At 59.2% G+C, this 24260-nt stretch overlaps 1 protein-coding gene across 1 annotated transcript in view; it reads left to right on the forward strand.

Moving 5' to 3' along the window:
* The window catches only part of DYNC1H1 (dynein cytoplasmic 1 heavy chain 1), a 60579-nt gene extending 36670 nt beyond the window's left edge, over nt 1-23909 (forward strand). Inside the window, exons 35-78 of the mRNA XM_027957415.2 lie at nt 481-708; nt 1161-1391; nt 1505-1645; nt 1873-2106; nt 2193-2399; nt 2483-2604; nt 2998-3163; nt 4126-4289; nt 5209-5338; nt 7195-7328; nt 7790-7904; nt 8003-8164; nt 8250-8464; nt 8547-8751; nt 9732-9905; nt 10007-10126; nt 10337-10457; nt 11747-11942; nt 12332-12449; nt 12530-12745; nt 13030-13242; nt 13346-13473; nt 15003-15156; nt 15750-15896; nt 16001-16151; nt 16271-16524; nt 16601-16735; nt 16847-16941; nt 17049-17223; nt 17404-17479; nt 18079-18239; nt 18349-18460; nt 18557-18617; nt 18707-18830; nt 18924-19037; nt 19602-19772; nt 19852-20069; nt 20166-20269; nt 21527-21738; nt 22085-22238; nt 22629-22771; nt 22861-23029; nt 23220-23347; nt 23528-23909. Coding sequence (XP_027813216.1) covers nt 481-708; nt 1161-1391; nt 1505-1645; nt 1873-2106; nt 2193-2399; nt 2483-2604; nt 2998-3163; nt 4126-4289; nt 5209-5338; nt 7195-7328; nt 7790-7904; nt 8003-8164; nt 8250-8464; nt 8547-8751; nt 9732-9905; nt 10007-10126; nt 10337-10457; nt 11747-11942; nt 12332-12449; nt 12530-12745; nt 13030-13242; nt 13346-13473; nt 15003-15156; nt 15750-15896; nt 16001-16151; nt 16271-16524; nt 16601-16735; nt 16847-16941; nt 17049-17223; nt 17404-17479; nt 18079-18239; nt 18349-18460; nt 18557-18617; nt 18707-18830; nt 18924-19037; nt 19602-19772; nt 19852-20069; nt 20166-20269; nt 21527-21738; nt 22085-22238; nt 22629-22771; nt 22861-23029; nt 23220-23347; nt 23528-23656 — 6927 coding nt within the window. The 3' untranslated portion in view covers nt 23657-23909. The remainder of the gene's footprint in view (nt 1-480; nt 709-1160; nt 1392-1504; nt 1646-1872; nt 2107-2192; nt 2400-2482; nt 2605-2997; nt 3164-4125; nt 4290-5208; nt 5339-7194; nt 7329-7789; nt 7905-8002; nt 8165-8249; nt 8465-8546; nt 8752-9731; nt 9906-10006; nt 10127-10336; nt 10458-11746; nt 11943-12331; nt 12450-12529; nt 12746-13029; nt 13243-13345; nt 13474-15002; nt 15157-15749; nt 15897-16000; nt 16152-16270; nt 16525-16600; nt 16736-16846; nt 16942-17048; nt 17224-17403; nt 17480-18078; nt 18240-18348; nt 18461-18556; nt 18618-18706; nt 18831-18923; nt 19038-19601; nt 19773-19851; nt 20070-20165; nt 20270-21526; nt 21739-22084; nt 22239-22628; nt 22772-22860; nt 23030-23219; nt 23348-23527) is intronic.
* The last annotated feature ends 351 nt before the right edge of the window (nt 23910-24260 follow it).

The raw sequence follows: 24260 nt of genomic DNA on the forward strand, positions 1-24260 counted from the left end.
TGTCGGAAAGGTGGATTTCCTTGTGAGGCACGTTAGCCCTGAGGTGAAGGCTCTGGAATCAGACTCTGGTTTGCCTCTCAGCCCCACCGTCTACTAGCGGTGGACCCGGCAAGGCTGCCAACCCCCTGTGCAAACGGAAACCCTGCTGGCCAGCCTGGTGGGCTCAAGTGCGAGGGCCTGGCCACAGCCCCTCACTGCGGGCCCTGTGGTCCAGGGAGCCCCGCCGTCCAGAGAGCGATGGTTCTGTCCCATTAGAGCTCCCGGTTCTCCCAACCACAGGGATTTCTTTCCTGCCCAAGTTCTTAAGGAGAGAGGTTGCTGGGTGTTGTAATAATGCAGACTTAGATATTTTTACTTCTGAGAGTGCAGAGAGATTAGAGTTAAATCGCTCTTTCAGTAGGTAGGTAGGTAAACCAACTTTTAACTTGCTGATATCTACCAAGCCCATGTCCTTAAATCTGCTTGCCGTTCTCCCTCCAGGTGCGGATCATGTTTGAGGTGCAGGACTTGAAGTACGCCACGCTGGCCACTGTGTCTCGCTGCGGCATGGTCTGGTTCAGTGAGGACGTGCTGAGCACAGACATGATCTTCAACAACTTCCTGGCCAGGCTGCGCAGCATCCCACTGGACGAGGGGGAGGACGAGGCCCAGCGCCGACGCAAGGGCAAGGAAGACGAGGGCGAGGAGGCCGCCTCCCCGATGCTGCAGGTGCGGGTGGGGCTGGTGGTGTGCGCCCAGGGGGTCCCCTGCCCCCGAGAGTCCAGGCACGTCACAGCAGCCCCGCCCCCGCTGCAGCCTGGGACTTGCGGGAGGTTAGCATGATCAGCGTTGTCTCACGCCAGCTTCTGAGGAAGCCAGTGGTCACAGTTGCAAAACTGTAGATATGCATGGAAAATTTAAAGAGTTCTTTCAGATTTCTCTGCAAATTGATGAAAAATGGCCTATTTTCAGTTTTGATGGTAAAACCCAGTGTTCCCAGGAAGCGTGATTTTTGAGAACTGCCAGGATGGAGTGGGATTGATCACTGGAGCCTCGACTCCTCATTTTTCAACCCATGAAACTTCATCGTGATGGGGCCCTCCCCTAGGCCCGGGTTAGAGCAGGTGAAAGTCCCCCAGCCTTGCTAGCTGGCCGCTGAACTTGTTGACCCACCCTCGCAGATCCAGAGGGACGCGGCGACGATCATGCAGCCGTACTTCACGTCCAGCGGGCTGGTCACCAAGGCGCTGGAGCACGCCCTCACGCTGGAGCACATCATGGACCTGACGCGCCTGCGCTGCCTGGGCGCACTCTTCTCCATGCTGCACCAGGCCTGCCGCAATGTGGCGCAGTACAACGCCAACCACCCTGACTTCCCCATGCAGAGCGAGCAGCTGGAGCGCTACATCCAGGTCAGGGCCGGGCGGCTCTGGGCACCGCGGCTGCAGGGCTGACGTCGCTGCATATGTCTCTCCTTGAATGTTGAAACTCCACTCAAATCGGGATCTGCCTCCTTCCCCCACAGCGGTACCTGGTCTACGCCATCCTCTGGTCCTTGTCTGGAGACAGCAGGCTGAAGATGCGGGCAGAGCTGGGCGAGTACATCAGAAGGATCACCACAGTGCCGCTGCCCGCCGCGCCCAACATCCCCATCATCGACTACGAGGCACGTGCTGGAGGGCAGTGTCCACCCCACTTCTCGCCCCGCAGCGGCCTCGCCTGCACCTGATCAGCCTTTCCTGTTGGGGGATCTTGTCCCTTTAGTCTCCCATGGCACAGGGAAGGAGGGTTAACTTGGAGGTCCTGACTTGGGTGAAAGGGAGCAGATCCTGCAGGCCGGCAGGCTTGGGGGACACCCCCCACCCTGGCTGACCCTCGCCCGCCCATCTGCAGGTGTCCATCAGTGGAGAGTGGTCGCCGTGGCAGGCCAAGGTGCCACAGATTGAGGTGGAGACACACAAGGTGGCTGCCCCGGACGTGGTGGTGCCCACTCTGGACACCGTCCGCCACGAGGCCCTCCTGTATACTTGGCTGGCCGAGCACAAGCCGCTGGTTCTGTGTGGGCCCCCCGGGTCTGGCAAGACCATGACGCTCTTCAGCGCCCTGCGGGCCCTGCCCGACATGGAGGTAAAGGGGCAGGATCGGGCGGCCGACCTCGGGGCCAGGGACGCGATCGGCCTTCCACCGCTCCCCTGGCCTCTGTCCCTCTGCAGGTCGTGGGTCTTAACTTCTCGAGTGCAACCACCCCAGAGCTCCTTCTGAAGACCTTTGACCACTACTGCGAGTATAGACGCACCCCGAACGGGGTCGTTCTGGCCCCCGTGCAGCTTGGAAAGTGGCTGGTATTGTTCTGTGATGAGATCAACCTGCCAGACATGGATAAATACGGGACACAGAGGGTCATATCCTTTATCAGACAGGTCTGTTCCTGTCCGCGAGGCCCCGACTCCCCACCCACGTTACTGCTCACTTCTGCTCCTGACGCGTCACCCCCTTTTCTCAGATGGTGGAGCATGGGGGCTTTTACCGAACCTCTGATCAAACCTGGGTGAAGCTGGAGAGGATCCAGTTTGTGGGGGCTTGTAACCCGCCCACTGACCCTGGGAGAAAGCCCCTCTCTCACAGGTAACACCGCTGGTAGACTTCTGGGCTCACACACAGCAGTTCCAGGATTGCTTTAAACAGCATAACAGAAACACGGTTTTGATGATAAAAATAACAAAATACTGCTCATCACTGGGATTCCTCTGGGTTTCCCTGCACTGTGCTGGAAACCTCGGAAACACACTCAGGATGAAAGCAGTAGTGAGCTGCCCAGACCTGCCTGCAGGGCCCGGGTGAGGCTGAAATAAGCCGGACTCATTTTCCCACCTCTGCTGGCTTCATATTCGGGTTTCTGGATCTGCTGCTTAGTGTGAGGCCACCCTGAGCCGTGCCGGGAAGCCTGGGGGCGGGGCAGGGGGCCGTCCTCCAGCGCGGGCATGCCACGCCGGCGGCTAAGCCGGGCTCTCCCTACAGGTTCCTGCGCCACGTGCCCGTGGTGTACGTGGATTACCCGGGCCCCGCCTCGCTGACGCAGATCTACGGCACTTTCAACCGGGCCATGCTACGGCTCATCCCGTCGCTGCGCACGTACGCGGAGCCGCTCACTGCGGCGATGGTGGAGTTCTACACCATGTCCCAGGTGCGCGGTCTCCCTGGCCCCTCCTGGGGCCGAGGGCTTGGGAAGAGTCTGCGCTCCGTGAGCTCCTGCTCAGTACAGGGGCTTCCCGCAGAGCCCTCTAAGTCAGGTCACTCCTCCAGCCGGTGCCACGCCCAGGCGCCTCCTCTCCCTTGTTCTGCGTCCTGGTCCGGCCGTGTGTGCATCTTCATTCCCTGATGAAGCTGAGACTGGACGGTGCACTTTCTAAGCGGGTGTGCACACTTGTGTCTCAGCAGACCCAAGCCGGGCACGTGGGTCTGTGCTCACTCTTCCGCGGTGTTTATGGTGACCTGGTGTGGCCACCACACTAAGGCTGGACCAGTTACACTCCCACCACGGTGCCTCATCCAGCCTTGGAAAAAGGCTGATTCAAACCGTCTTTGCTCCTTGGATGAGCAGAGGTGCTTCTCATGGTTTTGATTGGCATTCCTCTGTTAGCTTCTAACAAGGGCTCCTGCAGGAGAGCTGCCGATATTCCACTGAGACATCATCTAGCTTAGAGTCCTGTGTGAGAGCTCACTTGTCATGTTTTTACAAATGCTTTAGACTTTTCATGATTGCAGCCTTTTACCTACATGTTTTAAGTATCATGAAATGTAAACTTTTTTCTTTGTTTTTCTTTTTGAGATAATGCTTAGAAAAGCTTTCTTTCAGCTTAGGAAGTACACTTTTTCAAGCATTTTTATGAGAATTTTTCTGTAGTTTTATTTACTTTGTTTTCTCAGTGTGATAAGATATAATTAATTTCAACATAAAGTGAGCACTTTGGATCTAATTCTGTACTAAGTCGTAGTCCCCCCGTTATTTGTTATTTCATTCTTCCGTATCGCAGGGTGTAGAGTCTTCATTTTTAATATAAACATGTTATGCCGCATTTCCCTCTGCTACTGCTCTTCTTGTCCTGGGACTTTACACGGAACTTGGTGTTCTTTTTCTTCCCGCAGGAGCGGTTCACTCAGGACACACAGCCCCACTACATCTACTCACCCCGAGAGATGACCCGCTGGGTGCGGGGAATCTTCGAGGCCCTGAGGCCCCTGGAGACGCTGCCTGTGGAAGGCCTCATCCGCATCTGGGCACACGAAGCCCTCCGTCTCTTCCAGGACAGGTGAAGCCGAGGGTCCGGGTAGCTCCCTGCTCCCCTTTGTTGACCCCCGAGCTAGAGTCTGCACGGGGCCTGCCTGCCCCCTGGTGGAGGGGAGCCTGCCTCTGGTGGTTGATCACGGCCACCCCCTGTCCGGGGTCTCGGTGCTGTGACGGCCCTGCTTGGTTACCTTTGGACCTTGGGCAAGGCATTTCGGTTCACCTCTCCCTGTCGGGTGGGCCCCATGCAAGGTCAGAGTGCAGAGGTCACAGGTGATTTCAGTGCCTTCTCACTACAGCCTGGGGTGCCGTCCTGTAACCGTGAGCCCTCCCTCGTCCTCAGCCTTGGCTCTCAGCAGGGGATTTGCAGCTGTGTCTCTGGGGCTTTGGTTTTTCTCTTTTACCTGTTAACCACTTATACCAAGTGTAAGCGTTGATCACATGTATCACTTGTAAGCTCTGGCTTTTGCTGGTTAAGTGACCAGTACCAAAGGGAAGACTTCCTGACAGCTGTAGTTGGTGTTCAGCATGGATCACGGGAGGTTCTCTGTGGTTTTAACCATTGTGTCAGTAAAAGGCTGAGTCTTTTTATCTTTTAAGGAATCTGAAGAATTATGATTTTTAAAAATCAGAACCTTTTTCTTATATTCTTTGTTTATAGCTCTGTACAACCTTTGTTTTAAGACAAATTCTTAGTTTCCCCAGGTCCTGCTTTGTCATTTTTATTTATTTTTCTTTTATTTTTAATTTCGTGTGTTTAAGCACTGCACTGTAATAGCTACATTCTGGATCACTTAAGGCATCTTGAGTTCAGATTCTTTGGTTCTTCCATTTGCGGGAAATGAAGGTTTCTGGTAGAAGACTAACGCCAGGCTTTGGAGTAGCCCACAGCACCCTCAGAGCCTGGTGTTTTCTCAGCGCGGCCTCTGTCTTTTCCTCTGCAGACTCGTCGAGGATGAGGAGAGGCGCTGGACTGATGAAAACATCGATATGGTTGCTTTGAAGCACTTTCCCAACATCGACAAGGAGAAAGCCATGAGCCGGCCCATCCTGTACAGCAACTGGCTGTCAAAGGTGACGCGTTGGCGCCGTGTCTGCAGTACTCCTTTCCTCTGTCCTTTCAGTTAGGATCATCATCTAATCAGAAATGTCTTTGACTTGCACTTACTGTAAAGGAAGGCATGGTGGTGTTCAGTCGCTCAGTCGTGTTGGACTCCTTGCAACCCCATGGACTGCAGCACACCAGGCTTCCCTGTCCATCACTGTCTCCCAGACTTTACCCAGACTCATGTCCATTGAGTCGGTGATGCCATCCAACCATCTCATCCTCTGTCATCCCCTTCTGCCTTCAGTCTTTCCCAGCATCGAGGTCTTTTCCATCGAGTCGGCTCTTTGCATCAGGTGGTCAAAGTGTTGGAGCTTCAGCTTCAGCATCAGTCCTGCCAATTAATATGCAGGGTTGATTTCCTGTAGAATTGATTGGTTTGATCTCCTTGCAGTCCAAGGGACTGTTAAGTGTCTTCTCCAGCACCCCAGTTCAAAAGCATCAATTCTTTGGCACTCAGCCTTTTTTATGGTCCAACTCTCACGTGATGGAGGTGTGATGGGCTACAGAATTGTAGCCGTGAATAATTTAGGGCCGACAGTCCCAGGAGCAGGCTGCTCTGAGAGCTGTGGATGCTGACCACCAGAAGGTGTGGTTCAACGTGTTTGCATTGAAGGGAGTCTCTGCCTCAGCTGCTTTCACTTTCCTCACGGTAAAAACAAGGCATTGTGGGTAATCTGTGTGCAAGTGTTCGATGTACTGAGATCCTAGGCAGAGTTGACATTGCCAGAATAGCTGGGAGTTGTCCTTTTCTCAGAAGGAGAGCAGGGCATCTTAGAGGGTTGCAGCCTTGGCGTGCATTTCTTCAGTGGGCAGTGCTGACTTGCGCCCGAGGACAGTCTTGATCAGGAGCTCAGACTCATAGGGTGAAGCAGCTCCGTCTTGGGAGCTGCTGACCCCGGTGTGGGGGCTCAGGTGAGTGTTCACAGGCCTCCATCTGGGTGTTAGGAAGGGTGTGGCAGACGGAGGGCCTGTGGGAAGCAGGGGCACAGAAGCGGGAAGAACAGGGAGTTCTGTGCAGTGTTGCTAGAATGTCCTGTTTATTTCTAGGCTTTAGATACTAATCCTGTTTCATTCACAGGCAATGTCTTCTACCAGTGGCTTGTCTTTTCACTTTGTTTATAGCATCTTTGGAAGAATGAGCGTTGTTAACGGACTGTCATTTAAATCCTCAGTCTTGAGGATTTGAGTTAGCATGTAGGGTTCCCCGAGTGCATGTCCATGGCCTGGCACGGGGGCTCTGGGTGGCTCTGTCACAGGTTTTTGCAGGGGCCTCTTACAGAGCTCTGTCCCGTTGGCTGGTTTGTTCACTGCTCTCTGGGCTAAAACCATGTGCTCGTGATTATGGCTGTGAATCTGCCTGCTGGGACGCCAGTACCTCACTCCTGGCTCTTCTCTGGGGGGTCTTTGCATTCTGGGCCTTTCCTCTTCCAAATGAACTTTGGAGTTGGCTTGTCAAGTTGCGCCGGTGTGACTTCCACCATCCACCACTGACTCTGACTGGGGTTATGTTGAATCCACGTGTCACTTGTGGGGAGCTGACGTGGTTGCAGTCCTGCATTTCTTTCTCCGGGACTGGTGTGTCTCTTTATTTACCGACACGTTCTGTGCTGTCTCTCAGTGATGTTCGGCTTTCTCCATAAAGATTTTCCGTGTCTTTAGGTTTCACCCTAGTTCGCTTTCTTTTTTGTTGCTGTGTTGTAAATACCTACTTTTCTCTCATTCTTTAGGACAGTTTTTCAGTGTGTAGAGATGGGATCCACTTTGCTGTAAGAACTGAGGTGATTTCTTCTTAGTTAATTAGATCTTCCCTTCTTTCCTATAGGACTACATCCCAGTAGACCAAGAGGAGTTACGAGATTATGTCAAAGCTAGGCTGAAAGTTTTCTACGAGGAAGAGCTGGACGTGCCTCTGGTCCTGTTCAACGAGGTCTTGGACCACGTGCTCAGGATTGACCGGTGGGCTTTTGGTTTTTGCAGCCTCCCCACTCGCCCACACTGCTCTCAATTTACTGGTGGGGGGAGGGCTCATGCCCGGCCTCGTGCTGGCCTCCTGACAGGCCCCTGCGCCTCCACCAGCGATTCCCGCTCCTCCTCTGAGTCCAGCTCTACTGTCCCCAACGTCCCCACTAAGCAGAGCCTCATTCTGCCTCTCCAGGCGCCTCCCACCTGCCTTGGTTCCGGCCGCTCACCCTCCTGCTCGAGTTGTCAGGGTGTCTGGAGACAGGGCCATGTCTTTTTTCACCTTTGCTGCCTCACTGGCAAATCACAGTTGCTCCACAGATGTTTAATGTACAAATACAAGTTGAAATGCATTCCAGATATTATAGACTAGATCCTGAAAAGTGTTAGGATTTGAGTATCCAAGGGGGAGCGGAGCATAAAAGCCTCAACCTGCATCCCTTCTGATGATGTTCCAGAATATTCCGTCAGCCTCAGGGCCACTTGCTTCTGATTGGCGTCAGTGGAGCGGGCAAAACCACCCTGTCACGCTTCGTGGCCTGGATGAATGGGCTGAGCGTGTACCAGATTAAGGTGGGTCTGGCCGGAGCCTCTTGATCCCCACAGTGAATCCTTGCTCATGAACGTAGCTCCTTGGGTGAGAAAGGAGCTGACCCGCCCCACTCCTGCAGGTCCACAGGAAGTACACGGGCGAGGACTTCGATGAAGACCTCCGCACGGTGCTGCGGCGTTCCGGCTGTAAAAACGAGAAGATCGCGTTCATAATGGACGAGTCCAACGTGCTGGACTCCGGGTTCCTGGAGCGGATGAACACCCTGCTGGCCAACGGCGAGGTAACCCCTGACGTGCCGTGCAGGTCGCGTTCCGTGGCGCCGGGCTCCGAGGACCAGCCAGCCAGGGTACTGTGCTGTTTCCCAGGTGCCCGGCCTCTTCGAGGGAGATGAGTACGCCACCCTGATGACCCAGTGTAAGGAGGGGGCCCAGAAGGAGGGCCTGATGCTGGACTCCCACGAGGAGCTGTACAAGTGGTTCACCAGCCAGGTCATCCGCAACCTGCACGTCGTCTTCACCATGAACCCGTCCTCCGAGGGCCTCAAGGACCGCGCCGCCACCTCCCCTGCGCTGTTCAACAGGTACGCCCACCGCGCACAGCTCTGCTTTCCCGGGGCAGGCCCCGCCCTCGGGAGCCACTCTGAGACGTGGGTGTCTTTGCAGGTGTGTGCTGAACTGGTTTGGGGACTGGTCCACGGAAGCTCTGTATCAGGTTGGCAAAGAATTCACCAGTAAGATGGACCTGGAGAAGCCGAACTACATCGTGCCCGATTACATGCCGGTCGTGTACGACAAGCTGCCGCAGCCACCCTCCCACCGCGAGGCCATCGTGAACAGCTGTGTGTTTGTTCATCAGACTCTTCACCAGGTGGGTTCAGTCCTGAGGTCACGGGAGAAGCGAAACTGACCACCGTGCTGACGTGGAACTGAGCTGATGTAGAAGTAGCCCCCGAGGCACCTCGGGCTTGACACTGTACCCTCGCCCGGGAAAGAGTGCCTGGTTCTTGCCTGCTTCCTGCCTCTGTCAGCGACATCTCAGCTGCTCGGGGCCCGGCTGCGTGTTCTCGGGCCGTCTGGCCCCTCCCCACGTTGCCTCCATCTGCCCTGTCTCGCTACCTCTTTCCAGGCCATGTGCTCCCCTAGGGCAGGGGCCACGGTTTCTATGTGAAGGGCCAGCTGGCTGGTGTTTCAGGCCTTGCGGCCCTCAGAGTCCCTGCTCGGCCTCCCGAGAGCCTCGTGGCCGTGAGCGAGCGGAAGCCCCACATGCAGAGGCTGCCCCGTGGGGCATGACCTGCTGGCCTTTGCTGGCTGCCTCTCCGTGGGTTCTCTGTATCAGAAGAGTGCAGTCTGCCCCCATCGGAGGGGTCTGTGAAGAGCACTTTGACCTGCAGGCATCCTGTGGGCCCTGCCCTCCCACTCCTGCAGGCCACCTCCACTGCCCCCTGCCCTCTCCACACCTCCCTCCACCTGCGGGGACCGGCGGAGGTGATCTGTCTCACCCTTCTGGATGCCGTTTCTTATTTTGGTTCTGCTGAAAATCAGCAGAAGGTAGAGGAGGTGTGCTGACGCCTACGTAGTGACGACCAGCGTGGGGAGTCTTCCTGGGAAGCACACCCCTGCGAGTGCCACCCTTTTCTTCTCAGAGAAGCGGGAGGAGAAACCTCAGCGGTGGGAGGGCTTCTTGGCGTCGCACGGGAGGCAGCTGGACCCAGTCCCAAGTGATGGGACTCCTGAGATCCGGAGCCATGCGACCACATCATGCCAGCAGAACAGTCACGTTCTGAGGTTAAATTGTGACGTTTTGAGGCTAAATCGGGGAGAACTGACATGGTCTTCATTTTCCAAAAGGCTAACGCCCGGCTGGCGAAGCGAGGAGGCCGCACCATGGCCATCACGCCGCGCCACTACCTGGACTTCATCAACCACTACGCCGACCTGTTCCACGAGAAGCGGAGCGAGCTGGAGGAGCAGCAGATGCACCTAAACGTGGGGCTCAGGAAGATCAAGGAGACGGTCGACCAGGTCCGCCGCGGCGCAAGCGGCCCTCGCTGGGAGGGAGCGGGCCGTGTGTTAGGCGAGCCCTGCCTGTTTTCTGTCGCCCTGATGTGGCGTTTGCTCCTCAGGTGGAAGAGCTGCGTCGGGACCTCAGGATAAAGAGCCAAGAGCTGGAGGTGAAGAACGCGGCGGCCAACGACAAGCTGAAGAAGATGGTGAAAGACCAGCAGGAAGCCGAGAAGAAGAAGGTGCCGCTTCCTGTCCCGGGAACTGTGGCCTGTGTGGGCCACGCGTCTCCGTCTCCCCGGCTTGTGTGTGCGTGTGTGCATGCACGTGTGTGTGTGGAGTGGGTGCGCACACGCGTGTGTGTCCCGGGCGGCGTGAGGAGTGCTGTCTAGGGTTTCACTCAGCAAGTTAACCAGTGCTCGCCCCAGAGCTGAGCCATGCTTTGTCTCCAGGTCATGAGCCAAGAAATTCAGGAGCAGCTGCACAAGCAGCAGGAGGTCATCGCAGACAAGCAGATGAGCGTGAAGGAAGACCTGGACAAGGTGGAGCCGGCTGTCATCGAGGCCCAGAATGGTGTGTGCTCGCCGCGGGGGCCTTGCGTCGGGGAGGGTGGGGGGCAGCAGGGCCCCCCACAGGTCCCGGTGTTGTACGTCCCCGAAAGCATCAGTGAGAGGTCTCAGAAACCTTCTCTACTTCAGACTGTCCTCATCTCTGAAAGTGAGGTCCCCGTGGAGCTAGTCCACTTTCCCCATGCGTCCACGCCAAGGTGCTTCAGTCATGTCCAACTCTTTGCCAGCCCATGGACGGTAGCCCACCAGGCTCCTTTGTCTATGGGATTCTCCAGGCAAGAATACTGGAGTGCATTGCCATGCCCTCCGCCAGGAGATCTTCCTGACCCAGGGATCAAACCCACGTCTCTTACGTCTCCTGCATTGGTGGATGGGTTCTTTACCACTAGCACCACCTGGGCCCTTTTTATGAGAAAAAGTTAACAAGATAAGTTTTTCATCAAAACATTTTCTTAATTTGGTAATGATTTCCTAAGTGTACTGTTTGCAAATCCTCGGCTTGAATTTCATCCAGGAATGTCATGAAGTGTGCAGTTTTGCCGTAACTATTAAGAGTGTCCTGGTTGTGGCCAGCAGTGATGAGTTGCCAGCTTCCTCCCCCCTCCCTCTTGCACCCCGTGTGCTGGGACATGCTCAGGAGGAGATTGTGACCCGGGCCCCTGTCCTTGTCTGCCCCACACCTGGGAGCGGCCTTCACCCCGGCCTTCCCGCCCACCAGCCTCAGACTTGTTCTGGGTCACTTGAAGGCTTGTAGTCTTCACATTATACCACACAGGACTGGAAGTGGCCTTCCAAACTGTGGGTTTTCATTGAGTTGGATTTGGATGAGAATTTAATTTAGGTCTCACCTGCCAAATGACCACTTTTAAAAGTGTTTTAATGAAAGTTCAGACTGGAAAAAAAACCCCACATTTCTGCTTATGAAACGTGTTGGCCAATTTTTTTCAACTGTTAATTCCACATCTTCAGCCAGCCAGTAAAGACAAGTACTAAAGTGTGGACTGAAGACATCTTTGTTTAACGGGTGTAACATAAATGAGCAGTTTCATTCTTTAAAAAAGTATCTACATCTTTACAGAGGTAAAGGAGTCAGGATTTGTGAGGCATTTGTACAGATACCATCCATTTTCCAGACTGTGGCGGTAGTTGTTTTGGCCGCTGCAGCTACTCTAGAGGGTTTTAAGACAAGCCGTCCTGCGTTGGCTCAGCTCTCCTGCGCACGCGCCCCTCTCTGCTGGGAGTCGCAGCGTGGCTGTGGTCTGGCCCCCCTCACCGCCCCCCCCTCGTGCGCAGCCGTGAAGTCCATCAAGAAGCAGCACCTGGTGGAGGTGCGGTCCATGGCCAACCCTCCTGCCGCCGTGAAGCTGGCGCTCGAGTCCATCTGCCTGCTGCTGGGGGAGAGCACGACAGACTGGAAACAGATCCGCTCCATCATCATGAGGGAGAACTTCATCCCCACCATCGTCAACTTCTCCGCCGAGGAGATCAGGTGGGTGGGCGTGCGGGCCCAGGGGCCCAGGCTTCTCCTGTCTGCTGGGGCCTGGGCGTCTGACGCGGCCTCCGCAGGAAGCAGTGTTGGCTCACGGGTCACACAGACGCCTCTCCAGGCCATTTCCACCCCAGACAGCCAGATTCCCTCCCCCCGTTCCTGACGGCAGTTCTCTGATCCCTTGCCCCTGTGATCCCCACAAGTGGCTGGGAGCGCAGAGCTGGCCCCGGAGGGGAGGGGAGGGGTGGGAGGGAGAGCCATGGCCTCCTCCTCCTCCATGGCATCCTCCGTGGGCACCGGGGCAGCAGAGGGAAACTGGCTCTTGATTTCCAAAAAGCTCCTCTTCACTTGTGCCCTCCACGTGCTGAGAAACAGCGCCTCTTTTGCAGTGACGCCATAAGGGAGAAGATGAAGAAGAACTACATGTCCAACCCCAGCTACAACTACGAAATCGTCAACCGGGCCTCCCTGGCCTGCGGGCCTATGGTGAAGTGGGCCATCGCCCAGGTGAGCAGCCCCACCAGGAGCCCCCGGGGAAGGGCCCCCTCACCCAGTCACGTCTAAAACCCACCCGTCCGCCTCGGCAGCTCAACTACGCCGACATGCTGAAGCGCGTGGAGCCGCTGCGCAACGAGCTGCAGAAGCTGGAGGATGACGCCAAGGACAACCAGCAGAAGGCCAACGAGGTGGAGCAGATGATCCGCGACCTGGAGGCCAGCATCGCCCGCTACAAGGAGGAGTACGCGGTGCTCATCTCCGAGGCCCAGGCCATCAAGGCGGACCTGGCGGCCGTGGAAGCCAAGGTCGGGTTGTGCTCGGGAGGCAGGCTTCCTGCCGCCCCGGAAGCGCTGCCTCTGTGCGGGCTTTGCTTGTGGCTCAGCTGGTAAAGAATCTGCCTACAAGGCGGAGACCTGGGTTCAATCCCTGGGTTGGGAAGATTCCCTGGAGAAGGGAAAGGCCACCTACTCCAGTTTATTCTGGCCTGGAAAATTTCACGGACGGTGTAGTCCATGGTGTCACTGAGTCGGACACGACTGACCGACTTTTCACTTCACTAACTAACTAACCTGTTTGATTTTCCTTTTAGGTGAACCGGAGCACAGCTCTTCTGAAGAGCTTGTCTGCTGAACGGGAACGGTGGGAGAAGACAAGTGAAACATTCAAGAACCAGATGTCCACCATCGCCGGGGACTGTCTCCTGTCAGCCGCCTTTATCGCTTACGCAGGTTACTTCGACCAGCAGATGCGCCAGAACTTGTTTACCACCTGGTCCCATCACCTCCAGCAAGCCAACATCCAGGTAACTGTCCGCAGAGACTTTCGGGAAGGCAGGGGCCGACGTGAGGGTCAGTGAGCTCTCAGCGGCCTCGCCGGGAAGCCGTGCCATCCGCTTCCCCTCTCAGTTCCGCACAGATATCGCACGGACGGAGTACCTGTCCAACGCCGACGAGCGTCTCCGCTGGCAGGCCAGCTCCCTCCCTGCAGACGACCTGTGCACAGAAAACGCCATCATGCTGAAGAGGTTCAACAGGTAGCGTGCTCATGCGTGGTGAGGGGCGGGGAGAGGTGCACGGGCAGTGCTCCCGCTTCCTTTGGAAGAGGTGAGCAGATTGGGTGGGCCGGCAGGCTCTCCTCTGACGGCGGGCTCTGCACGATTCCCTTCGTTCCTGTGTTCTGACTGTCCACACTGACTTTCCCTGAGTGATCACCCTGTAACCTTGTGAAATTGATGTGCTTGGCACTATGATGGGTGAACGTTAAAACAGACCCTCTCTTAAAATACTGTGAGAACCGAAAGCATCTAGCTGGAGGTAAAGGAAGCTGCTGCCTGGTTTTGGCTTAAGGAGGCTGGAGTCAGAAGGGGAACAGGCCTGCCGCGGAGGAGGGTGATGGTGCCGTCCGGTCGTCCCCAGGCCTGAGCCCGCGCAGAGGTCCCCTGGCTGAGCCTCCCCCGTGGCAGCTCCCAGACCCAGACACCCTGGGTTTTCTTTCTGTTTTGAAAACCCAGCCCCGGGTTCCCGTCTCACCTTCGCTGCACCTCTCTCTGTGTGCCACTGTCCCCGGGGCCCAACGAGGAACCGACCCTCGGGTCTCAGAGGGTCTCACGGGGGGCGCTGGCGGGCCTGGCCATGCTGTGTGTCCTGGTGGGTCAGCGTGAGGGCTGCACTCGCCTGCGCGAGAGTGCACGCCGCGGTGCCCGTCCCTCAAAGCCTGTGCGCGTGAACGTCCGCGAGGCCAGGGTGTGTCCCGGCAAAGGCCCAGAAGCGCCTCAGAGGCCCCTCCCTCGGGCCAGTGACGAGGCCACTGTGTGTCTCCCCCAGCCCTGGCAGGAAGCCAGGAGCTCTTCGTCCAGGGCCCCACACGAGGGTGGCTGCAGCCGATGGCAGTGCCAGGTGGCATGCTTCCAGGCACGTGTGTGTCTGCAAATGGCCTGAACCTCCTCTGTGTACACAGAGCAGAAACCGGAGGCCGAGGAGTGGAGGGGGGAGGGCTCTCGCCACCTGCCGTTTTGTAGCCTCTGAATTCTGTGCAATCGCGCGTACGTGTTACAGTATCTTTAAAAAGCCTGAATTGGCTTTGTGACCCTGGACAGAGGACATTCGCCCCTCTGTGGCTCGTCTCCTCCTTTATAAATAAAACGGGTGTGGTGATCACACCTGTCTCACAGGGTTGCCGTGAGCACTGAGCGGGAGGGTCTGGCATGCCTGCAGCTCATGGGTCTGCGGGTCAGGGGTGCTGGTTCCTGCTCTCCAGGAGTCTGCCCTGCGGGCCACCCAGCCAGGCGAGCGCCTGTGCTCGGCCTTCACGGAGCGGCGTCCTTGCCCCAGAGAGACGAGCCGCTTTGGCGGTAGCCCTTCTGGGCAGTCTGCCTGAGTCACCGCCCCTTCACAGGAGGTCCTCAGAAGGGGGTTTTTAGCGCCAAGCCTTGGGTCACGTGGTATCTCCTGTAAACCTGGAGCCCACATCTGAGCCCGAGACACCTGCCTATCACCCTGCCGGGCCCTGCCGTCAACATCCTCGGGCTCTCCTGGCATCTGACCGTCCTCGGCCCGCCCTCAGGTACCCGCTGATCATCGACCCCTCGGGGCAGGCCACAGAGTTCATCATGAATGAGTACAAGGACCGGAAGATCACGCGGACCAGCTTCCTGGATGACGCCTTCAGGAAGAACCTGGAGAGCGCGCTGAGGTTCGGCAACCCCCTGCTGGTCCAGGTGTGTGCCTCTCTGCCGCCAGAGGGGAGGCCTCTGGGCCGGGCTAGTTGTCTGCAAACTCGGTTGGCGTGAGTCACAAGGCACAGTGCTGCCTTCTGGACTTTGTGAGAAAGGGTTCCCTGGCAGTCCAGCGGTTAGGACTCAGCGCTTTCACTGCTGGGCTGTGCAGTTGGTCCCTGGTTGGGGACCTAAGATCCCACAAGCCGCGCGGCACAGCCCAAAAAGAAAAAAAAAGCAGGGATAAAGCTGTGAGACAGCTCTATAAAAACCCAGCAGAAGCAGTGTTTGCCCTCTAACTCCGCTTAGTCTGAACAGCCCCATCCCCTGGGGCTCTGAGACCTGTGCTGAGCTGCACGGCACCACCCTGCCGAGCACTGCGCTCAGCTGTGCGAGCAAGGAGCAGAGCCCTTCATCTCCTGAAGTAGCCATGGGTGCCTAGCGGCCACGTGCCAAACAGTGTGGGTCTAAACAGCTGGGTGGCTGCTGGGGAGATGCATTTATCTGGAGCAGGAGTCAGTTAAATGTGGGTGGAAATACACACTGTCAAACCGTGGCTTCTGGCTGTTAATGGCCCCTCACGTACCCACACGTAGGATGTGGAGAGCTACGACCCAGTTCTGAACCCCGTTCTGAACCGTGAAGTCCGGCGAACCGGGGGAAGAGTGCTGATCACCCTCGGCGACCAGGACATAGACTTGTCGCCGTCCTTTGTCATCTTCCTGTCCACTCGAGATCCCACCGTAAGGCCCGGGGCAGCTTCCCACCCCCACGGAGACGGGGCAGCCATGGGCACGGCGGTGAATGTGACGACGCTAACTGGTTGGTCCACCGCCCCTCTTGGCAGGTCGAGTTCCCCCCTGACCTCTGCTCCCGGGTGACCTTCGTCAACTTCACCGTCACCCGTAGCAGTCTGCAGAGCCAGTGTCTCAACGAAGTTCTCAAAGCGGAAAGACCCGACGTGGATGAGAAACGGTCCGACCTTCTGAAACTCCAAGGTACGGCTCCAGGTCCCTGGCTCTCGGTGTGTGCGGGGCTGAGCTTCCCCAGGACCAGGTGCCTCGGGGCCGCGTCACGGCAGCGCCAGGGTGAACTCTGCGCCTTCTGGTCATTTAAGGGGAGTTCCAGCTGCGCCTGCGTCAGCTGGAGAAGTCTCTGCTGCAAGCTCTGAATGAGGTCAAGGGCCGCATCCTGGACGACGACACGATCATCACGACGCTGGAGAACCTCAAGAGGGAGGCCGCCGAGGTGACGAGGAAGGTGGAGGAGACGGACATCGTGATGCAGGAGGTGGAGACGGTGTCCCAGCAGTACCTGCCGCTGTCCACCGCTTGCAGCAGCATCTACTTCACCATGGAGTCGCTCAAGCAGGTGGGCAGGCCGCGCCGGGCCGGGGGCCGCCCGCCACCTGCGCACAGGTGCTCACGGCCCCCTCCACCGCCTCCAGATCCACTTCCTGTACCAGTACTCGCTGCAGTTCTTCCTGGACATCTACCACAACGTCCTGTATGAGAACCCCAACCTGAAGGGCGTCACCGACCACACCCAGCGCCTGTCCACCATCACCAAGGACCTATTCCAGGTACAGCGCCGGCCGGCCGCCCGGCCTGGGGGTGCGCTGGGGGTGGGGCGCGGGGGCGCATTCTCCAGCGCCGGCGCTGTTGTGACGGCGCGCTGCCTGCCTTGTCTCCAGGTGGCGTTCAACCGCGTGGCCCGAGGCATGCTGCATCAGGACCACATCACCTTCGCCATGCTGCTGGCCAGGATCAAGCTCAAGGGCACTGTCGGGTGAGTCGGCGCCCCAGCACACGTCCCCCCAGAGGACGCTGTGGCCTCGGTGACAGCAGATGGGACTTCCGCCAAGAGGCCCTGGCTGACGGCTGCCCCCTCTCCAGGGAGCCCACCTACGACGCGGAATTCCAGCACTTCCTGAGGGGGAAGGAGATCGTGCTGAGCGCGGGCTCGACACCCAAGATACAGGGCCTGACCGGGGAGCAGGCCGAGGCCGTGGTGAGGCTGAGCTGCCTGCCCGCCTTCAAGGATCTGATCGCCAAGGTCCAGGCGGACGAGGTGAGAGTCCTGTGAGCGTCCCCAGCGGGAGCCGGCCCCCCACGGAGTTGCCTGTCCTGTAAAGCCCAGAACATCGTGTCGTGTTCTCTCCCGTCAAACGTCTGACACGCCAGTCCACCCGCTCCGCCTGGAGGTGGGCAGGCAGAGCCCGTGGTGACGCGTCCTCTGTTGTCCCCATAGCAATTTGGCATCTGGCTGGACAGCAGCTCCCCCGAGCAGACAGTGCCATACCTCTGGAGCGAGGAGAGCCCTGCAAGTGAGCCCCGGGGCCTGCCCCACTGTGGCTGTTCCGAACCTGGGTGTGGGATGCGCTTTGCTGGCTGGACGCAGGGACGGGCCGGGAACAGAAAATCACCGATTCCTGAGATTCGCATCTCAGCGTTAGAACCTGTGGGAATCTGCGGGGGCGGCTTGGACATGGGAAAGCAAAAAGAGGAATAGCCGGAAGTCCCTGCCCAGGGTTAGGCGTTAGGAGAAGGGGGCTGTTTCTGAGTATGAGGCTCTGGGCTGGCCGGGCCCCAGGAAGGGGCACGGGGGCCAGGGCTCAGCATGGACACAGGTTGGCAGTGGCTGCCGGGTCTCTGGGGCTTTTCGAGGTCCTTCCTGAGCGGGCTCCACGTGGTCATTCAGAGTCAGTAGCCACCCGTCACCCACGGAGGGCCCCGGGTGGAGGTCTTGTCTCAGCTTGCCCAGAGGGTGCTGTGGTGAGGTGGGGTGCTGGCGATTCTCAGGCAGAGAGGACAAGGGGGCATCCTGATCTCTCGGGTGGTGTTTGTTGGGGGGGCCCACGGCGGGGACGCCCAGGCCCGTCTCAGGCCTGTGCTGTCGCCAAGCCTCCTCCCCGCCTCGTTCCAGCTCCCATTGGGCAGGCCATCCACCGCCTGCTCCTGATCCAGGCCTTCCGCCCCGACCGCCTGCTGGCCATGGCGCACACGTTTGTGTCCACCAACCTCGGGGAGTCCTTCATGTCCATCATGGAGCAGCCGCTCGACCTGACCCACATTGTGGACACAGAGGTGGGCGCCGAGCTGCCTGTCTGCACGGGCCCCCACAGGGCCCTGCCCCTCAACGGGCACGCTGTTGGCGGGCCTCCCCCTCACCAAAGCCCGACTCCCCGGTCTGCAGGTCAAGCCGAACACGCCCGTCCTGATGTGCTCTGTGCCCGGGTACGATGCCAGCGGGCACGTGGAGGACCTTGCCGCTGAGCAGAACACGCAGATCACATCCATTGCCATCGGTAAGGGCAGTCAGTCCGTGCCCTCCCTGGGACTTCACGGTGGGGGGGCGCTAGAGTCCAAGTCCGCCTGCTGACCCTTCAGCTGTCTGTTTCCAGGCTCCACAGAAGGCTTTAACCAGGCAGACAAGGCAATAAATACAGCTGTGAAGTCGGGCAGGTAGGCTGCTTTGGTTTTGCTTCATGAGGCCCGAGTCCCCAAGGATTCCGGCCAGAGATGTGAGGCCGCGGCCTTCTCCCTGCCCGCAGGTGGGTGATGCTGAAGAACGTCCACCTGGCGCCGGGCTGGCTGATGCAGCTGGAGAAGAAGCTGCATTCGCTGCAGCCACACGCTTGCTTCCGGCTCTTCCTCACGATGGAGATCAACCCCAAGGTGTGGGGACTGAGGGCGCCAGCCTGGCACTGGGCGGGGGCGGGGTGGCGGAGCTGAGCGCTCACAGGCGGCGGGCCCCCGTGTGCCCCTCAGGTGCCCGTGAACCTGCTCCGAGCGGGCCGCATCTTCGTGTTCGAGCCACCCCCGGGCGTGAAGGCCAACATGCTGAGGACCTTCAGCAGTATCCCCGTGTCTCGGATATGCAAGGTGAGCGCCGCTGAGCTTGCTGTCGCACTGGGGTGCTGGGCCACACAGATGTTTGGGCGCCAGGCGGAGGCCAGGGCTTGTGGGTGGGAGGCGGGGGTTATGGCAGGAATTTTGCATCACAGGACTTCCCTGGATGCCCAGTGGCTAAGCGTCTGCACTTCTGCAGGGGACCTGGGCCCAGTCCCTGCTCAGAGAGCTAAAATCCCATGTACTGCACAACGTGGCCTTAAAAAAATTATGTATCAATTCTGTGTTTCTTAAGTCCTATTTTTTGGGCCATAATCCATCCTTTCTGCTGGTTTAGAAACTGGTCTTCTGTGCACTCTCCTGTTGACTGTGTCATTTAGCTTAGTGTAATCAGGAGCACATCTTTATTAAAAGAAAACTTGGCGTGGTTTTCTCCTAGCAACACCATTCTCATTAATGACTGAAGTCAGGGTGGTCCCAGTGTGAGTACGTGCAGAGCGCTTTGTAAGACCTTGACTGCGGCAAGCCCTGGACTGTCGCCTTAGTTAGAACAGGCCTACGTCCCGGTGACCCTGTACTTGCTAACTTCCCACCTAGTCTCCCAACGAGCGTGCTCGCCTGTACTTCCTGCTGGCCTGGTTCCACGCCGTCATCCAGGAGCGCTTACGATATGCACCCCTGGGCTGGTCGAAGAAGTACGAGTTCGGGGAGTCTGACCTGCGCTCAGCCTGTGACACAGTGGACACGTGGTTAGACGACACAGCCAAGGCAAGCACGGGCTGCACCGCGGGAGGGCCCATGAGGAGGCCACCCCCGCCCCAGCCATGACCCACCTCTCCTCCCGCAGGGGAGACAGAACATCTCGCCAGACAAGATTCCCTGGTCCGCGCTCAAGACCCTGATGGCCCAGTCCATCTATGGCGGCCGGGTGGACAACGAGTTCGACCAGCGTCTGCTCAACACCTTCCTGGAGCGCCTGTTCACCACCCGGAGTTTCGACAGTGAGTTCAAGCTGGCCTGCAAGGTCGACGGGCACAAGGACATCCAGATGCCAGACGGCATCAGGTGCGTGCCCTCCCCACCACCAGTATGGGGCGGGGGGCCAGGGCACCGGGCACCTCCGGCCATGGTAACGTGTTAACCAGCATGCTGCTGTTCCAGGCGAGAAGAGTTCGTGCAGTGGGTGGAGCTGCTGCCCGATACGCAGACGCCCTCCTGGCTGGGCTTGCCCAACAACGCCGAGAAGGTTCTCCTCACCACACAGGGTAGGTACCCTCGTCCGCTGGCCGGCCAGGCACTCCTCCTCCAACCAGCCCCGGGGAGGCAGGGAAGCCCTTGGCCCAGGCGGTGTCTGTTCTGCAGCCTCCGTTCTGGGACACAGGCTCTGTAGCTGGTACGTGGGGTCTGGAGATTGCATTTAGGTTTCTGTTTTGGGTTCAGAATTGATGTCATCTTTTCTTCTCTTCATTTTTTTTTAAGTTCCTGGCATTAAGTGACGTCTTAGAACTATTAGGTATTTTTATTAGAACTTCAAGACCAGTCAGGAGGTCATCAAACACAGTGGTTCTCAAAGTGTGGTCCCTGGAGCAACAGCCTCGGACTTCAGCTTTAGAGATGCAGGTCCTCGGGCCCATCCCTCCCCGGGCATTCAAACTGGGGGTGCCGGGACACTCCGGTGTGAGAACCGCTCTGACCCAGGCTTCTCTTTACGGGAGAAGACTGACGTGCACGAAGCCACACAGCTGGGGAACAGGACAGGCCCTCAATTCAGCTCCGTAATGAGGACCCCAGCTGTGGGGCCCACCTCCAGCCTGAGGACCACCTTGGCTCAAGCCTCTCGCTGTGGGGTCGAGCTGGTGGGCCCCACGGTGACCACGAGGGAGGTCGGGCTGTCTGTGGTTGAGTCGTGATTCAGTTGGGACACGGGAGGGTCTGGGGCCGGGGCTGGGTGGGCGCCATCCTGTGCAGAAGCGTGTTCTGAGAGCACGCAGGGTGCCGACTCCAGTGTCGCCTGCCAGGAGTAGCCGCGGGGCCCCCTCGGCACCGCACTGAGGGTGTCTGAGCCCCAAGTCAAGCCAGAGCCCTGCAGAGAAGCTCGCGCCCAGGTCCATGCAGGAGGCCCCGGGCTAATGGTGCCCAGGGTCGTGTGTCCCACGTGGAGGCCGTGAGGTTTGAGCCCAGGGGCCCGGCCAGGGGACAGCTCAGCGCTGGACTCGGAGGGAGCGCTCTCTGGGGCCAGGACCCTGGGCACAAGCCAAGCCCAGGGCACTCAGGAGGCCGCCTGCTCCCCAGTGGCAGTGGACACGTGAGTCCTGGAGCCGCCTCTGGTGTCTGCCCGCAGCCTCCGGTGCAGCCCCAGTGGTCGAGACTCTGCCCGTGGTGCTGGGCCTTCTCCCCAGCCAACCCGCCCTCGGTGCGGTAGGAACTGGTGCCCGCGGGGCACCTCACGGGGCTCGGTGCCCCCAGGTAGACGTGCAGGGAGGCCTCCGCGCTCAGCCTGTCCCCACCCTGCCCCCGCCCAGGTGTGGACATGATCAGCAAGATGCTGAAGATGCAGATGCTGGAGGACGAGGACGACCTGGCCTACGCGGAGACGGAGAAGAAGGCGCGGCCCGACTCCTCGTCCGATGGGCGCCCCGCCTGGATGCGGACGCTGCACACCACCGCCTCCAACTGGCTGCACCTCATCCCGCAGACACTCAGTCACCTCAAGCGCACAGTGGAGAACATCAAGGTGGCGGCACCCCAACTCATATCTGGGGGCTCGGGCAGTCCTCGCGGGTGGGGCCGGGCCGGTCGAGGTGAGTGCTGCCTCAGGGCAGGTGTGCGCCTGGGCCAGGCCAGAGGGCTCGGCCTGGAATGCCCGAGAGTGGAGGATGTCAGTGACCTCTTCACAGGGTGGTCCAGAGCTGCTGTGGTCAGGCGCCCACAGCTTCATGCCAGGTCCGGTTCAAGGTTGAGTTCTGGCGATGCTGCAAACCCAGGACTCCCTGAGGCCAGGTTCCTGCTGGTTCCCGTCCTCTTCCCCGACCCCACCTCCCCACTCCACTCAAGCCCTCTGTCTCTCCCGACGACCGTAGGATCCTCTGTTCCGATTCTTTGAGAGAGAAGTGAAGATGGGGGCCAAGTTGCTCCAGGACGTGCGCCAGGACCTTGCCGACGTCGTGCAGGTGTGCGAGGGCAGGAAGAAGCAGACCAACTACCTGCGCACACTCATCAACGAGCTGGTGAAAGGTGGGCAGCGGGGGCTCCCGGGAGCTCCGCAGGGCAGCTCGGCACCCACCCCGACCCCCCCGGGCCCACACTGCCAGGACCTGGCTCCTGCTGCCTCACCGAGCATCTGCCAGGACCTTGCCTCTCCCTCTGCGGTCCCCAGAGATCTAGGACTGAGGGGGAGGGCAGGGCAGGGCCCCAGGTGTCTCACCCAGCCACACTGTCTGTGAAGGGGTTTCTGCAGCTGTGGTGCCTCAGGGCTGTCGTGCTCCCCCAGCTCACTCCCCAGGGGGGGTCTGTGGAGCAGGCACGGGGGTGCACCAGGCACGGGAGGCAGCGGAGCCCACACGGGGTCCGCCAGTGCTCAGCGGAGGGGCTGTGAGCGCTGACGTGGGTGGGCCCTGCCTGCAGGAATCCTGCCCCGGAGCTGGTCACACTACACGGTGCCCGCCGGCATGACCGTCATCCAGTGGGTCTCTGACTTCAGCGAGCGGGTCAAGCAGCTGCAGAACGTCTCGCAGGCGGCCGCCTCCGGGGGCGCCAAGGAGCTGAAGGTGAGGGCAGCTCCCCAAGGCCGCCTCGGGCTGGGGCGGAGCCCTTGGGGCGGGGGCGGCCCTCCCTCAGCTGCCGCTCTCCCCCACAGAACATCCACGTGTGCCTGGGCGGCCTGTTCGTGCCCGAGGCCTACATCACCGCCACCCGGCAATACGTGGCCCAGGCCAACAGCTGGTCCCTGGAGGAGCTCTGCCTGGAGGTGAACGTCACCACCTCCCAGAGCGCCACGCTGGACGCCTGCAGCTTCGGGGTCACCGGTGAGTGGGGGCACTCCAGCCTGGCTTCCCTCAGGCTCCCCTGCCCTGTCCCCAGCCTGCAACTCAGCCACCGCCCCTCATGGGCTGCCTGCTAGTGGTACCCGCATGGCTGTGCCTGGTTAGTGTCCCTGGGCCGTGCCCACGCAATGGAGCCCCTTGGGTTCCTGACCGCCCCCCTTAACCCCTACAGGCCTGAAGCTCCAAGGGGCCACGTGCGGCAACAACAAGCTGTCTCTTTCCAACGCCATCTCTACTGTCCTCCCCCTGACGCAGCTGCGCTGGGTCAAGCAGACAAACGCAGAGAAGAAGGCTAACGTGGTGAGCACCCCTTCCCTCCTCCGTGGTCAGATGACTCCGTGGGCACCCCCTGGGCACTAGGGCTGTGTCCCCGCCGTGCCCCCCCCAGGGGGACTCGCATCGCTCCCTTCTTGGGTGGGCCCCCGCCCCGCCCCCAGGGCCGCCTCCCCTTGCACAGCCAGCTCCCCCGCCTTCTCCCAGGTGACCCTGCCTGTCTACCTGAACTTCACCCGCGCCGACCTTATCTTCACGGTCGACTTCGAAATCGCCACCAAGGAGGACCCGCGCAGCTTCTACGAGCGCGGCGTGGCCGTCCTCTGCACCGAGTGAGGCCGCCTTTTCTAGTCCCCTTTGTGTAACAGTAATGATATTTAACGTTCATTCATTATTAAAACCTACGGAAGGTTCACGGTTAAAAGTATACGGACTTGTCCAGGGAGCGTCGCTGGTGCGAGGCCGGAAGCTGCAGGGCGCGGAAAGAAGCCGGCCGGTTGGGAGGCGGAGCTGGGAGGGACCCAGGGCCGCGGTTCTGAGGGCCGAGGCGGGGCTTGTTTTATGAAATAAAACACTAAGCATGACGCGGCTCCGGCCTCTCATCTCGTCTCTTCTCTGGCTCCGGGGGACACCCGGGAGCCCACGTGACTCCGGCAGCCTGGCCAGCCCGGCCCAGACCCGTGACGCGCGCCTCTGGGGCCTCCATCCCCACAGTCCTGGGGTGCCAAGTGCGGCCTGCGGAATGCGTTCCTGGTGTGTCTGGAGCCTCGAGAGCTCCCGGTGGCTGGGTGACCAGCCGGGTGTGGCACCAGCCTTGCAATAAAGACCTGCTCGTCCTGGTGGAAAGCAAGCTCGGCTCCGAAGGGACGGACAGCCTGAGGCTCCATGGCACCCCCTATCTAGCCCTGCCCGCCCCCCCCACCCCACCCCAGACAGTGGA

Source organism: Ovis aries, chromosome 18 (genome assembly GCF_016772045.2).
Source record: "Ovis aries strain OAR_USU_Benz2616 breed Rambouillet chromosome 18, ARS-UI_Ramb_v3.0, whole genome shotgun sequence".
Lineage (NCBI taxonomy): Eukaryota > Metazoa > Chordata > Mammalia > Artiodactyla > Bovidae > Ovis > Ovis aries.